General features: G+C 42.9%; 1 protein-coding gene across 1 annotated transcript; it reads left to right on the top strand.

Moving 5' to 3' along the window:
- Positions 1 to 505: 505 nt before the first annotated feature.
- Positions 506 to 13,681, top strand: LOC144151431 (uncharacterized). Its single transcript, XM_077682482.1, has 5 exons — positions 506 to 1,738; positions 3,398 to 3,549; positions 6,202 to 6,269; positions 9,311 to 9,394; positions 13,382 to 13,681. The coding sequence occupies exons 1-5, from the start codon at positions 1,622 to 1,624 to the stop codon at positions 13,504 to 13,506; spliced, it is 546 nt and encodes a 181-aa protein (XP_077538608.1). The 5' UTR covers positions 506 to 1,621; the 3' UTR covers positions 13,507 to 13,681.
- The last annotated feature ends 2,874 nt before the right edge of the window (positions 13,682 to 16,555 follow it).

The following is a 16,555-nucleotide window of genomic DNA, read 5'->3' as shown; positions in this document are numbered from 1 at the left end:
ATAAGTGTTGGTAGATTACGCCCCGGGCTGTGTTTGTGTATTGATAAAACTTTGTCTGCAGCGTTTCAAGACATCGAAGTTTAGACACGCATGTACGAATGTAAAGAACCCACTCATTGATTCCCACAATGTACCCAACAATTACCCTTACGATGACTACATATTCTGGAGATAAGAATGAGCACGTACTCAGGGCTACTCTGGTCTTGTTTTCTTCATATATTTTGACCTGCTTGTTTTACCCTCAAATCAAAATGAATATGTTTCATTATGTTGCTTCTTTGTACACTCGTTTTAGATGCGATAGCATCTCATTCACTCGCCTTGTCCCTCCATACGGCGTTGTCGTTGTCCGTTAACACCCCTCCCCCATTCTCCTCGCCGCGCGAGCTGCCCTCTCCGCCGCTCACCCCCTCTCCTCTCCGATAGCGAACACTCTCTCGCGAGGGGCATTGGATTGGATTGGCTTGGCTTGGCTTGGCTTGGCTTGGCTTGGCTTGGATTGGATTTGGATTTGGATTTGGATTGGATTGGATTTGGATTGGATTAAAGTGGATTGTGTTGGATTGTGTTGCGTCATAGCCGCGCCACGCTGCGTCATAGCCGCGGCAGGGGGTTCACGGCACATTTCACGCGATGGGAGAATCAACCTAAAGGAAACAACAACGGAACCCCCTATGCATCGCATGCACACAGGGGTTCCCGCGAGGGGAGGTGGGAGCAATTTTTTTAAACACCATCATTGTATCCTTTCACCTCCCTCATGTAACCGACATTAATGTTTCCAGCGGTATTTGACTGCAAAAATCCGCAATCTTTAGAGAAATGTGCAACGCAAATTTTACATTGTATAAAAATTAATCCGGAGATTGTATCAGGGTAGGCCTTCCCAAAAATTGTATTGTTTACGTAAAGATGGCCGCAGTACCTTAGAAAACATTACTGCTCGCAGTCCATTGTTTTTTTATGACAAAATATCCCTTATACAAGACACTTAAGTCGCATGTGGGAATAGCGGAAATGCCCGAAAAGCAGTGACCTGTACTTTGACCATACCGAGCAAGTATTTATCTCAAAACATGGGACCTCACACAACTTCCGCATAGTTCTTGAGACCTTCCCATAGTACATAACCCACTTTTCGAAGTACCCCGCAGCGATCGTGCCTGTAAGAATACATTTTATGCCACAAATTTCCGGGTGTGACGTTCAAATCCACGTTTGAGTGACAAGCCAATTTACTTGGTGCTTCACTCGGCTTGGACACACCGTATGCCCGTACAACAATGTATTAGACGCACGTACTGTTTTCAGAAATGTCAAATATTGATATAAATGCGTTTTTTTGAGCAACCTTCTAATTGAACTTATTTTACGAAAGAATTATTGTGTCGCTCTATATTTCTGCGAAGCTGGAAACTCACTCACGTAACCTGAAAATGTCTACAATAATTGATATGGCGGTGTTTTTATGAGAAAAAAAGCAACAAGTCAAAATAAAGTGAAATTGGCGGGACACATGTAACAATGCCCCGGTCAACGATTCCCTTATCTAGTCTGCTCTGCAAAATGAAGTATAAAATGACTAGGCGGCACTCTACGCATACCAGTGACTGTAGCCATGGAGAGCACACGTAAGCTCTTTGTAGTCTCCGTTGCATTCCTCTACTTGTCTTTGCCGTCCGATGGAGGTTGGGGGCCCCACAAGCTTCAACGTGAAGTTCCAGATGCTTTCAAGGTACAAAACTCCTTTTAACCAAACAGAATATTTCTTAAGAGAAACTCTTGCGTTTTACACACAATAAACGTAGGAGCAATTCTTGCAGATATTTGTGCTATGCCTGAAAGATTTCAAACACAAACATTTTGCACTATGTACATTCGATTAACCCGCGGGGCCACTGTAACACAGTGTGATATTGTAATCATTGCTGCATTCAACCAATGGCGAGGCCATGTTGCCATTTCAATCAAACATGTGTCTTGATTTTTGGCACTGAGGAAGGCAGGGCGTTATGTATGAGGTCACGGCGAATGGAAGACTAAGACCAATTTTTTAAGTGGCTTTGGAGTCGTCGTTTGCAGAATTTGCGTTGTTTACTGCAGGGAATTTTCGCTATCCTTTGTGGCGACGCCACTACGTGATAATTCTTGGTTTATATCTGGGAGATTTTATTATGCGAACCACAATTTTTAATATTAGGTGAACTTTATCAATATGAGGAGGCCAATCTAGGGCCCCATTTTTTCAGCACGAAAGTAATGCAACACTGAGGGGTCGGATGCATTTCGACTGCACTTTTTAGCAAAAACGGCCCTTTCGACAGTAGACGCCATGATTTTGAAAATAAGACATTTTTGCATTCATTTTCAAGGCAGTAAATAAAATTTCACTGCAGGTGGAAGAGGTCAAAGACAAGAAAATATCTTATTTTATATTGTTGCACAAATAGGATTAATGCTCGAATGAAAATCTTTGTGAAGCGATATTTTAATATAAAGCCTACTCTTTATTTTTCGGATCGTGCGGGCAGCCCAAGAAGCGCTTGAGCACACGTTGGAATGTGCTATAATTTCTTGATTTGTGATTCACGTACGACTTCTTGTCCGCCACGTGTTGCTCATACGCTGCATATTTCTCACCTGCCGCCCCTCCGACGTTCTTTGCCGGTACGTACTCACCGGAAGTTCCACGCTAGACCCAGATATTTATAATACCTTAAAAATGGGTTCAAATCAACCCACAAGAGATTATTTCGCGAGTAGGGGCAAAAGAGCGAGGCGAATTTCTGAACGCGTGCGCACACAGGTACAAATAAACGTTTATTCTGGTTCTATCATCGCGACCTATACCCAGGTTTTTTTCCGGAACAGTCTAACGAATTTACACAGTTCCCTCTTGACGAAAACATACATTTGTCTTCTGCATCCTAATCGATAACGTCATAGCCTTCGACGAAACCACGGTTAAATTTCGACTGTCCGCTATCTCCTCGTCTCCTTACTTTTTGCTTCTTTTTTACATAGTTGCTCCGATATGCCAGTAGCCTTCCAACAGAAAGAATGCGGCGTGAAAACGCCCAGAAAAACTGTGTTTGGATATTTAGTACCAAACATACAAACAGTATTAAGGGTGCAGTAAAAGATTCCGCTTGAAATATTTACGTTGGCTAAATATTTCGAAGCGTTTTCTCCTTCAATAACTTCTTCTAGCGTGACTTCGTTTTTGCACCAGAGTTTTTGCTTGAGGCGCACTTCGCTCCAACCTTTTTTCATCAAAATTCTGAAAATAAATTGCAAGTGTCGGAAAGATACCAAATAAAAACAATTTTTTTTAACACGCCGAATAAACCAACAGAAATCGGTCTTGTAACTTTGCAACCTTTTCTTTCCCCAGACTTTCGCGGAATTCCCGTTCGCCATCGGAATCGCTGACAACGACAACGACACAATCTTCGAATGCCTGACGGCGAGGCGCCACAATTTCGATCCTGTAGCTAAGACGGTCACGTATGATTGGTCTCTTAACACGGGTCCTGGACAAGAAAGGTAACCAGTCAAGGCAAATTTGGACTGACGGAAACCAAGCCATTAACGGGAGCTATAAACACGTAAAAAGACGTAATTTAGACTCACATATGTATATTAGAAACGACTCTAAAATCTGTCATAAAATGCCTTATTGCGAGAACGAGCTGCGATGAGCACTGAAATTTTAAGTGAATATTTGAGGATTGCATAATTTCTAACCGCTTATTATAGGAAGGGACACTGATATAAGGCAGTACGAACAAATCTTGTTTTCATAATTGGTTGAATTATTCACACGCATGGCTGCGCGGACAAATTCTTTTGTGGCTAAGGGACACATAAATCAAACTGATTCGACCGTAATCCTCAAAACATACACAGTTTGCATTAATTTTCACCGTAGCTTCTGCGGACGTTTTTACAGAAATGTCCGGTACAAATGCGCTGAACATCGTGTACAACCTTATACCATGATATCAGGATATCAGGTTGTAAGGAATAAGCACACTAATAGTGACTAGTTACCATTGAATTAGGCTGTTCCTCAAGGGTCAATTTTAGGACCCTTATTAATAAACTTTTACATAAAGAATCCGGCACAGTTATCTATAAATTCTAAAATATTCCAGTACGCAGCAGATGATACAGCACTTTTATTGGTTGGTTCGAGTTACATGGGTGGAATCCAACTTACGCGAGGGAACATCTATAAATTAATTACAGGGTTTTAGAGAAAATGAATTTTTATAAATTGTTCTAAAACGCAATTAACTTGTTTTTACAGCTATACAAAAAATTTGATTTTTTTGTTTGAACGTTTTTTTACATGAATACCCTTGTAACAATCGTACATTCCAATCCCGCAATTACCTCACAAAAGTAAAATATTTGGTTCTTTTTCTCGACGATAAATTTTCGTATATACATCATATTGAGCACGTTCCGCGAAAACCGGGAGAAGTTTGTAGTGTTATTTATAAATTACGAATAGTTTGCGTCATCAGTCTACGCAAGATTCCGTACATATCTCTGGATTAATCAATATTGAGATGCGGGAGAATGATTTATATATGGGCTTCAAAGCAGAAATATAATATTTGAATTAAATAATTCACAAAATACCAAGAAACGGTTTTATTGGCCCCACATGCAGAACGGCAGCCATTCGAGATATATGAAGTAGTCAGTCTATGATAACACTGCAAAACCTCCTGGTTGCTCATTGCTCGCGAACACTTTTTTTGAAATGAATTAAAAAAAGAATAACCTAGAGACCTCCCGTATACAGCCTCATATTATAGCTATAATTTACAGAGGCTATGGTGAAAGAACACGAGCGTACAATGTATCTTTTCATTTTAATAAATTTCCCAGAAATTCTACAGAAGCTTCAGCTACTAAACTGAATAAAAAACGTGTAAATAATTGGGTGCAATCAAACATAAGTAGTGTGTATTGTCATTCTGTAATTTTATTTTCACTGTTGTGTATTGCATTGTCTGTTGTTTTTGTGTGTTCTCTCTTTTCGGCTGGCAATCATCAAAATCGTGTAATTACGGTGATCGAATTCTTCGTTATGCCGCATGAAATTTTCTTCGTTATGCATGTGCTTTTCAGGCCTTATTTTTGTGTACATAGTTCATGCGCAGTTTTGTTATTCAACTGCACTGTCAGTTGCTTTCTACCTAGTGTTATACGCACATTGGGTGATTCATGTTTGTGTGGTCAACTGTTCTGCTCTGTCCGCATGCTAGCTCCTTCGACTGCTTCTGTTGGAAGGCAAGAATATATATTGTATCATAAGCAAAATAAACTAAAACTTCAAACTTCAACCTTCGAACTTAGCCAAGGGAAGCAGTTACGTAAGTTAGGTTGTTTCGGCGCACTAGCCCTGCAACTGCAGCAAGGCCACTACTCCGATTATAGTATGGGGATATTTTTACAGCACTGTTGTTGGGTAGACTTTAGGAGCGACAGACATATTTTCAGTACACGTTAGAAAGCACAGATCTACTTTATCACACGGCCAACTTTGAGCCCTATTGTACGTGCGATTTACCAAAAAGGAGCGGAAGAAGCTTCTAAACGAGAGTCTGTGAATACGTCGGTCATATGTCTCTTTAAATGTATCGGTCATTGCTCCTCTGTGGAGAGGGCGCTAGTAAATGCAAGCTTTGTTGCTGCAACTTAAAGGATTGTTAAGGGTATGCACACATATAAGAATGGTATCAAAAAAGCTTGATTCGAATTTGAAAAATGTGAATGCCTATATAAAGCGCTCAATACGACCAACATATTTTTCAAGCAACTTTAAACCTTTACTCGAATTTATAATTTACAGCGAACATTTTGGTTTTAACTGTAAGTTTTTAGGCAACGCTTTTTTGACACTTGACCAGAGAACTCACGTATCACAGTTTTGCAAAGCTATGAACTGATATTTGTTTTTAGTTTCTACGTACTGAGAATGATCGCTTATTTATTAGAAAGAAACACGTATGCGTGTTGCCCAATCATTTGGTATTGCCCTTTTTTGAAAAGAAATAACTCTCCCGGGAGTCGTTTTTCCTGGGGAAGCTAATAATATTCAAATCTTTCTGTCTTTTACGTTCTTGCTGTTGTGGTCATTATTCAGCAATGCACCTTAGGTAAGCCACCTTTGCATTGCAGATATATTCTCTCATTGCATCACACAGCGGGTGACACGCCTGACGCCGCACCCTTCACTGTTAACGATGGTAAGTGCAAGTATTCAGTTTTCCGCAGCATCTGTAAGCCTCAACGATGAATGTAACTCCAATGTGCGATGGAACTTGACACTAGAGGAACTTTTGCACATTCGCTGCAAACAGCTTTGTTGTATCGCAAAGCTCCCTTTCTCTGTTATGTGCCACATTGCAACATTGCGACCCGCTGCTACAGAGTACAGCGAGTGTTAGTAGAGCACGTAAATGTACCGTGCACCGGAGCGAGACCCACCCAAGCACATCGCGACGAGGGGAATTGCCGCTCCTTGTGGTTTTGTTTTTTAGCACAGCTTGAAGAAAACAGCTAAGCAGGAATGCCGAGCTTATTTGGAAGTTTATACTGCTACTATCGGTTTCCTAGCGCAAATTAAAATTAGACCAAAAAAGAAATCATTTTTTCCGGCACAACTGTCTTAGGTTTATGCTGCCTTGCAATAAGGGTATATCACCGCACCTTTCTTACGGAGAGGTGTCACCTGGGACCTTGGACGTACCATTCAGCGTATGAAATTGTTCATGTTTGTCGCCGACTTGGTAAACGTACAGATGTTGCTTAAAATGTGCCTGAAAATAACTTTTAATCTGAGTACATTTCAACTCAGAAGATTCCTCGGGAAAGTTCGGGTTAAATTTTTATTCTACACTGTAAAAAAAGTGGCCAATTTTACGGAAAAAACTGCTGGTAAAATGTTGCAGGACACATTTCCGTAATTTAGACAATGGAAAGAATTTTAAGAACGGACATTCCGTAGTACGGAAAGGCCGTAACAAAACAAACACTCCGTTTCAGAAAGCACGTCTTTCCGTAATTGATAGAACCTTCAGAAAAGAAAAAAAATACTTCTACGAGCAATCAAACCCGCGACGTTCATCGAATGGGCACGACGCTCGAGACCACTGCACCACCGCACGACCGCTGCACTTGTGCCGAACAACCTGTATACTACATGGATGCCCACCCTGCGTGTGCCGTACATCGGTGTTTACTAGCTCGCTTACAAATTTCCTGGCTGATAAAGTGCGATTTTGTAAATAGCGCTTCCGCAGTAAGGTTCCGCGAAGCCCCCACAATACTTGATCGCCATCAACTCCGCTGTTTCGAGAAAGCGCTCGCAAAAATGTGTGTGACTGGCTGCGACTGCGATTTCACACTGCATGAATAGTGCTTGCTGTGCTTTGGTTTTAAGCTTTAGGCTAAATACTTCGGCCGATATTGATTCCTTAAGAACTAAATTACCTTCCGCAACTCTGCTTCTGCACACAAATGACGTTATATTTTCTAGAAGTGTGTCGGTCACACACTCATGTGCAGTTTGCAGGACCGGGGTAGCGACGTCGCCGGAGCGTCGTAAAGACAAGATATAGCGCTCGTGTTGAGCGGTATGGGCCTCATGGTCCTCACTAAGTTTACTACACTTTTAGACACTAACGAAACAGAGCCGCTTTCATTACGCCACGAATGTTGTCGGGGCGCAGTTTTCGCTTCTAGATCCATTCCCGACGATCGACACGACAATATATTTCTTGCAGTTATTAATAAATTGATCTGTTTCCTTTCTGCATCATACAGAAGAAACGCCCGTGTTTTGCAAAGCAGAAGAAGATTCCGTTTGACGGGTAACAGAGAGAGTATCCGTATACTGAGGGACGGAGCGCACTTCCGTTAAATTGCGGGTGTTTTCTTTGTTCTCCTTCAAACGGAACACGGCTGTGTTTTATTACGGCCATCTGTTCCGTAATTTGTCCATAAAATTACGGATTGTTTTTACAGCGTAGAGAATTGGTTAACACGCAGAAATTCAGTACTGCGTTTTGTTATAAGCCAATTTTTCCAAATATCAACGCGTTCACGGCTTTTGGTGAGCGGTAACAAGGAGGCCCATCCAGGAACACATAAAATGAGTTAAAACTTGTTATTTATTCCTTCTTTTCTCATTTAACGTTTCCTGTGACTGTAAAAATTACTTTCAAGAAGGCATAGAGCAAGCCGGTACCGTTAATCTTGACTTCATCTAATTTTCGCCGTCTCAACTAAAGCCTATCGAATTGGCTTTTAGGTGTGTCACGAGGGCTTTAGCCAGTCATAAAAATGTTTTAATGCTGTCTTTCTATGACAGTGCCCTTCGCGCAAAGTAGATAGTAACGCCTCTGGATATAGCCCCCTAATTATACGCCCCTGGGAAAGCACTCCCGTTAGGTGCGGTATTGCGACAGGAGGTGGAGACATTATCAGGTCAGTTAGGCCTTGATTAGATTGGACGCCATTTCGACTCCCCGCTGCATAGTTGGTGGCATTTATAGCAGCTGGCTTTTGCCGCTGGTTATTGGGTGTATAAGATGTGGTGTATAGGTGCGCTAGGAAATCGCGTTCCCACGCATACAAGCGTTCACTACGCTTATACCCATGTGATAACATTTCATCAAAATCAGAACAACCTTACAGTCTAAGATGAGGGAGCCTATTTCTTAACGCAAGGTGCCTGAGTTTTGTGTCGAATAAAAATTTACCATCCCTCTCTAATGAAAATTGAGAGAAGCGCGAAAGCTTTGTCACATGAAAACTACGTCAAAATTGCATCAAAGCGCCCACTAAGAGTGCACCCAACTATTGCTGAAAATGAATCCAATCGATCGTCCAACCTGCAAAAACCAAATCGCAAACGAAGAGCGAACCCACACGATGATTCTTCTCCAACTAAGTAAACGCATCAACGAACGATCTAAACGTATACTGATAAATGATTTATGAGACAAAGGTGTACTGTTGTACTGTTTCTTCATAATCGACGCGTGTATTGTCTTATCTAGAGCCGTTCCATTTTTGCGTAGCTCAAGTAACCGTTCAGAAAGAATCGAACCATGATCTTACGCACGCGTCGCTAGGCCAGAGATTTTATGGCACCTTTTCGGTCGGCCAACCGGCTTATGAGGAAATGCATTAGTCTTTCTTCACAAGGCACATTTTATGACCATCTCAGTGTGCGCTTACCATTTTTTTGTGTCTGGCCAGTAATAATCATTTTCCCACGCAGGTGACACTGTATATGATGGTTATGTCGTCTACACTGATTACAAGGATTGCGCCGTCACCGAAGTGCCCTTCTGGAACAATGAGCGTAAGATTTCTGAAAAGCAACATTTATTTATTTTGCAGTGGGTGCAGTTGTCTACCCAGTGCGAAAAGCGCAATGCGGACGTGCGGTTCAGAGTATATGTCTCGAGCGCTGCCTGTAGGGGCGCCAATGAAATCCATCTAGCGGCGCGCTTCGAAAGTAGTCACGGGAGTCTCCTGCCCACTCACCACTGCGGCCGCTGCTTTTGCGACCCATTCACGACTGAGATTTACCGTTTGTATGCGTTGGAAATACATATTTATGTGAAGCAGTCACTATGTTCGCACATGTGGCGTATTTACGAGAGTGTAAATGTTTCTGACGCGATCTTAGGGCGGTACAATCAGTCCGTATAATCGCCAGACGTGTGCCACAGGCCCGTGTCGCGAAACCGGCGTTTGCGTGCAGCTTATTGTAGTTCCGATGTTCTGAAGTTTACTAACAGTATCTCCGTAACCAGCGTTTGTACACTATCAGTGGTTATACACTACGATGTAAATCGGTGTTGTGTGCTTACATAATCTAGCGAAGCTCTCATACCTGTCTACGCCAGTTACGCTTCATACGTCAGATATTGGTCACTTCCCTGAACAAGCCAATGTGGCTTAAATTTCACAAATATTGCACGAAATAAGTACTATGGATAATGCAAAATCTTTCACGGGAATAAGCACACGACACAAAATTCAATGCTACGTCGTCTTGTCGCGAGGTCAGCGCTCAAAATCAATCTGATACACATACCTTCTGCGAGCAGGGTGATGACGGGCTCATATTCGCTTACTGAGCGCTTATTCGAAGCATCGCCATGTGAGACAAGGAGCCTGCAAAATCTGGCCCAAACTGAAATCAGAGGCGACACTCTTCCAGCCACACCGTTGATCGCTTGTGAACTTAACGTATACTTACTCCTTGTACACTTCAAAAAATGCGTCCGCCGAGTGATCAGATCTTGGTTGAAGCCGAAAAACAAAGGAAAGGGAACTCTCAGCTTGTGTGTGTGTGTGTGATAACTAAAATGTGTAATCTTTGATTTCGCTACGCATTTGTACACAATGATAGTTAATCATACCCCTCACTCACCTCCTCATGTATTGAGAAATTAGTGCACTTCGCATCTAGTTGGTGTGACAGGTATACCACCTTGTCTTAGTTTCGACCAACGTCTTTAGCCTTTCCGAAGTTGCGTTGCGTTTTTTTCATTCCCGTACGAGCTGTGCTGTTTCTTCCGGACTTGGCAGACTATTTATTTTCTCTCGGTTTCATTAACTCCTTGATCCTTGCTGTAAGACGTGAGTGTGCACATATTTAAAGAACCACAGCCTTGGAATATACTTAACATTTCGCGTGGCTTATATTCCCATAAAAGGCACAATTTATTGTCAGGTATTGGGTAATCACAACCCCGAAACATACTTTTCTACGACGTCTATATTCGAAACAAAGCCACATTCGTTGTCCCCACTGGAAAACGAAACGAACCTATCAATGTGCCAGTATCAGGTCTAAACAAGGCTACAATAGAATTCACTTCCGCCCGAAGTTTTCGGAGGTGACAGTGGTGATATGCTGCTGCCGTCGCCGACGCCCGTAAGAGCGCCATAGAAGTGCGCAGAACCTCGTCCCCGGATAGTTCTTGTTCGCGTTCGAGCACTGTGCCAAGGCGAAGCTGTGTTTTGAAGCTCCGCAAACGTACTGTTTGCTTGCAGACATCACCATAAGTTGTTTCGGGCGCAGAAAGGCAAAAATAAGCGAAAGAGAACCAAAACACTGCATGAACCCCTATCAGCCACGCAGCGCTCCTTCTGTAAGCGTCGCGGAGAAGCGGTGGCAGGCGGCGCAGCAATCACGAAGCTCGAGGCGTTTAACATCAATGAAGGTGGAGGGACAACGGGTTTTACTCGTTTTCGCATCATTTTGGTCCGCATGGTATTTGGTTATATTTTAAGCAGTTTTTCGCATGTATGTAGCCCGGGTCAGAGTGATTTTTACCTCACGAAACACCCGATCTGTGTGGTCTTTTATACAGCCATTCTAGCCACGCACGACGAATGAAAAATATTGGTGTACCGCAACCTATGTTGACTTTCAAAACAGTCTAGAAAGATCAGTAAAAAAACACAAAATGGAGTCAACTTCAGTCACTGACTAACCTTGTTGTGTAAAAACTTTTCGGTCTGCATCATGCAAAACATGCAACGTTTTTTGCGGCTACCAGGTATGCGAGTGCCCGAGGCCCAGATTTACATTCAGTTATGTACGAGAAAATGTGTTAATACATTGTTCTGCCCCTATTCTTCGCACAGAGAGAAATGTAGGGGGGGGGGGGGTAATTGTAGCAGAATATCACAAAACAGCTCTTGCATTATAAAGGAAGAATTACACCCTTTAGAAGAATTACATAGGCCTTAGCACCCGCCACGGTGCAAAGGCCTTGTGCTGCTGAGTCAATGGACGCGGGTTCAATCCCGGCTGTGGCAAACGCTTCTGAGGGGAATTCGAACAGCGAAAACAGCAGAGTGTGGAGATCTTCTCGCACGTTAAAGATCCGTAGGTGGTAGAAATAAATCTGTCTTGCACTCCAGCGCGCTTCATGCATTCGCCAAGTGTACTTTCGACGCGTTGATCCCCATAACTTTTTGTCTTTCTCACAACGTTTCAAAGAGAGCCAATCGTTGCTTTCCAACAAATTTTATTACACGTTGAGAATCTTTCACTGTTAAAAGTGCCGATTTTCTTGACAAGCTGCTGCACAACAAGGGCCGCAGAGATTCGGCGAAAACATGTACCTTTGATAAAACTATGTCAGCAAGCTGCAAGAAATGCGACAGATCGCTTTTTCATGTTCTTCATCCATTTGGGGCAATAACGGTTTCGCGTCCCTCGAACGAAGCCTAGAGTTATGTATTCGAGCTTCCTTGCGACACTTCTATTCCACTCGCTTTCTACCATTTTCTCGATGTAAAGAAACCATAAAGACAGAATGCAAGTTTCATTCATTCAAAAGATTGTCCCGTTAAATAAAACTGACACCATTTTTAATGCAAACCGCCTAGAAATGAGCTGAATAAAGAGGAAAACCGAGAACAGCTGCGCGAATAACATTCGACTTTTCCACGTTGAACCTATGACGTATTATTGGATGTTTATTGCGATTGGCTAAGGCCGCAAAAAGTCAACGCTAATAACAGGTTAAAGGCGTATTACAAGCTTGTAGAACGAGGTTTGAGCGTAAATTTAGTGATCATTGTTTTATAGCAATATGGAGGCTGGAGAAAGCAATGTAATTTACGAATGAACACGTATCCATAGAAGTACAATGCAGTGCACACGGCACGCACTATGCCGGCCGGCGGTGCACTGTCGCCGGGCGCGTTGGGCTTATCGGAAATGACATTGGCCAACTGGCATAACCGACATCGCCACTTGGTCTAGTGCTACCCAATGTTTGACGAAGCGGTCACTATCAACCGTACGTAAAAAATACGCGAGGTACGAGTGAGTAGAAGCAAACCAGTGTGGACACAGGTTCCGAGCGGTATTGCTGCGCTATCTAGGAAGGCGGACTGCAACCCAGGCAACAATTGAAAGATTTGTTTTGCGTCATAGCGGCAGCCTCATTTTGCATACTTACTTTCGTTTTAGGTACCTGTTTACAATTTGTCATAGCTGACGTCCCATACAATGCAGGTCGATGATTAAAATTTGGACCTAAATTATTTATTTATCAGTGTATTATTCATCGTTTTCTGCCGGACAAGCATTGAAACCATTATACAACCCAAATCTGTTAAATGAAGAAACTTTTATTTTGCCTTCATTGCCGCTGAGGTTCCCTTATGTGATTGCTACCGTGAACGTTTCAAGCGCACAGCTACCACGCCAGCTCCAAAGGTGACCGTGAGTGAGTGCTCGGGAAACAACCGACCAGACAGCTTTCCCGGGCATCAGACAGTACCCACTGACATACCCGTTTTTACATTGTTGCAGAATGCACCTTGTGGGTGTCTGAGGCGCTCAAAGACCTGGTGCCCACACACTGCCTGAGGCAATTCCACGACATCTGCGGAGTCGCTGTTCCTTTGCGGGACAGTGACCTGTGCCCAGATGATTAGGAACGCCGGAGTGACGACGACTCGTAGTTTTGTGAACACGCATTAGCTATTGCACTTCTCCATGCACTATTTTCAAAACTGCAAAAGTCACAAAAGTGCGGGGAAAAATAAATCAGGGGGTAAATAACGGCTTTATATGCCCCTGCCTTGTACTTTTGTTGTGGCGCCTCAAAGAAAATACATAACATTTATGCTGAAAGTGTTCTTGCTGCACGAAGCATTTGTCTTCTTTCAATGAGAAGTCTCTTTGATATGTTAATTGCAAGATGAACCTTCGAAGATTGAGTAGGAAAAGAAGGTTGTTTTGCTTTGGCTCCCAGAATGATGTAGTAAAAAAGTGAGAAATAATTACTAGAACATAAAATCAAAGACCCTGACATTGTGCTCATTTGACCTCGGCCGTTTCATCGTTAGGCAGGGCCTTCTTACGCCCCGTCGATTAGTTACACAGGCCCATAATTCAGATTTCCGCCTTAAAATTTAGCTAAGCAACTTTACACGTGTAGAGGCATCTTTCTGTCAAACAGTCCTGAAACGTATTTGGCGCGAGAGTGATTGCATAGGATCCAATAACCTCTGGCGGCGTTTTTCGTGAGACCCTGGCGACTGCATGTCACTTCTATGAACAAAGGAAGCACAATATCTGCAAACTAAATCCTTAAAATAACGGGAGTTAATATTTTCTAATGGTGACAAGACTCGCTTCCAGTGACATTGAATTATAAACGCCAAATCTCGAACCCAAAGCTGCTTCGAATTATCGCGCGCGGAGCCGCAGGTGTTGCCGTTCGTTGCGCAATTCCGAAGAATGAAGGAGGAATGCCGGAGAGGAGAGGAGCGTCGAAGAGGAGAGAAGGAATGCCTCGCATACTACTCAGGGTTCCCCTACGAGAAAGATGACGACGGTGATTGAACGCGAAGCTATTTCGTGATGGATTCTTTGGTTGGCCAATCCCTAGGGGCATCCTGCCACAATTATCATCAGCGGTGCCTGGCCAGGCAAGCGCAGTGGGGGTGTGGACACCGCACAACGGCGCCCACACAACGGCGGAGGGAACAGGCTCGACCATAAGCTGCATCGCATCTAAAATTGCTCAGTTGTTTGGCTGCTCCATTCATGCATGATTGGGCAAAAACAGCAAAAAATTCTTAAGAGGCGTAATCTGATAGGCCATGGTGGTCAATATCTGCTCTCTTGGTGTACGCATAACTAACAGCTCCAACTGTCAGGCGTGAGCTACGCGTTGCAAAATGTTGCCAAATTTACCACTGCACCAGAAGAAACTATCATTCATACCCTGGAGCTGACGCCTAAAAATACCTTTGAGGTTTCGAGACGTAAACGGCGCCTGCACGCTTCTGTTCGTCGAGTACTTTTTCCTGGAGGGTGCTTGTTGACAATATTATACCTCGAAGGAACACGTTAGGCCTAACATCAGACTGTCGCATAGCGGCGTGGCACTCTCTCTCTCTTTGCTGCGAGTCTTGTTTGGGTAAGTGACTTTTAAACTTGAGCATTCGTGCAGCGTCACAGATGAGGCGCCACGAAAAGTTAACAACCCAAACGAATTTACGGTGGAACCGTCGAGGGTGGGCGAATACCGCTTCCGCATTAAAATTCCGTTGCTAGCACTTCAGTTGTGCCAGCAACGTAAATATATTACGAAGGCATGCAATACTGCTATTCCCGTCAGAAAACAGAACCGAAATGTTGTCGCAGCTGAACCGGGTACACGCCCTAGGCAGTCTCGGGTTCAACTGCTTAGCTTGAGCTGGGCATTGTAAACCAGATGATCCCGCTCTAATGGCGTGACGTTGGAAAGTTCGTTTTGTTTCTGCATGATACGCGAGGGCAACGTCACAAGCAAGGGGAGTCTACAGAACAATAAATGTGAGCGGTCGCTCCTCTCTGTAACACTACCCGCTTCCAGCAATGCTAGATTGGTGGCAATTACATCTTCCCAAAATTCACGCCATCAAAGCCTATCACTTTAAAAACAACAAAATTTGGGGCCGCAAGTTTTGGGTTATCATGCACAAACAACTGATAGAGAATTTCAAACCATTTTTGATGTATATGAAACGCCTTCGTACGGTTAAGGAGTGGACTTCTTCCTTCATTTGCACCAATTTTTTAATGGCTAATGCCAACTCAATGTATGTACTACGTATGGCTATGTTTGGAAGTTTGAAATTACCTTCCACTTCCATAATTTAAAACTGTAGGATGAAAAAGTTTCCAGCACAGTGCCTGATAACTATTTTTTAAGTATTCCGAAAATAAAATGACACTGAAAAGATTACTTAAAGCAAAACTTGTTCCAAAAGTTCAATAAGGATGTAGGCATCCTCTGGGATACTCACATATTTCATGTTTCCATCAGCGAGGTATATTGTGATAAGTTGCATGCATAGGTTTCAATCATATTCGGCTTAAAAAAATTACTCGCGGCACTTAAATCTGCTTATGTCCTTTGAGGGCGAAAACCTGGCGACACTAACCAATGGCATCCTTACTGCTACATCGTCTTTGCGTCCTTGTCTTTGCTTTCTTTTCATTCTCTTTTGGCACGAAACACTTGGACCGGCTTTTTTTCGTAAACATTGTATTTGTGTCTCGTTCGTCGCTTTTTTTTCTTTGTCTCATTGCAAACGACTTTAGGAAGCAGAGCCTCAATAACATGACGTCATCGGCAAATAAAGACTGGCTCAAGTATTCCCCACTTATTTCTAACTCTCTGTTTCTTCATTATTTTAAAACATCCCTTCAATACTGCTTTATGTGGTTTAAAGAGACTTTCCCACTTGTATGGCACCCTCAGCCGAAAGGACTTTTTTGTTCTTCTAACGAAGGACTACCATTTCAGTATGTCTATATTGTTTGTTGGAACAGCGCTATGAGATTTTGACCACTTCATTATTGCACACCACTTCAGTCACAGGAGGGGCAGATTGTAACATTTCTATTTGTATCAAATTCTGTTCGTATGCTGCCTAGCTTTGTCCATTGCATATTTTTTGCCCATTTCCGTTTTCAAAGTATTGCTCC

This window comes from Haemaphysalis longicornis, unplaced genomic scaffold (genome assembly GCF_048455015.1).
Source record: "Haemaphysalis longicornis isolate Haplotype H1 unplaced genomic scaffold, Haemaphysalis longicornis Haplotype H1 scaffold_9, whole genome shotgun sequence".
Taxonomy (NCBI): domain Eukaryota; kingdom Metazoa; phylum Arthropoda; class Arachnida; order Ixodida; family Ixodidae; genus Haemaphysalis; species Haemaphysalis longicornis.
Note: the sequence above shows the minus strand (reverse complement) of the source record. Positions and strands in the feature narration are given on the sequence as shown.

Excerpts from the sequence above, each read along its gene's own strand:
- LOC144151431 (XM_077682482.1), top strand. The coding sequence starts at position 1,622 with ATGGAGAGCACACGTAAGCTCTTTGTAGTCTCCGTTGCATTCCTCTAC. Across the intron at positions 1,739-3,397 it reads AAGTTCCAGATGCTTTCAAG|ACTTTCGCGGAATTCCCGTT; the intron begins GTACAAAACTCC and ends TTCTTTCCCCAG. Across the intron at positions 6,270-9,310 it reads ACCCTTCACTGTTAACGATG|GTGACACTGTATATGATGGT; the intron begins GTAAGTGCAAGT and ends TTTCCCACGCAG.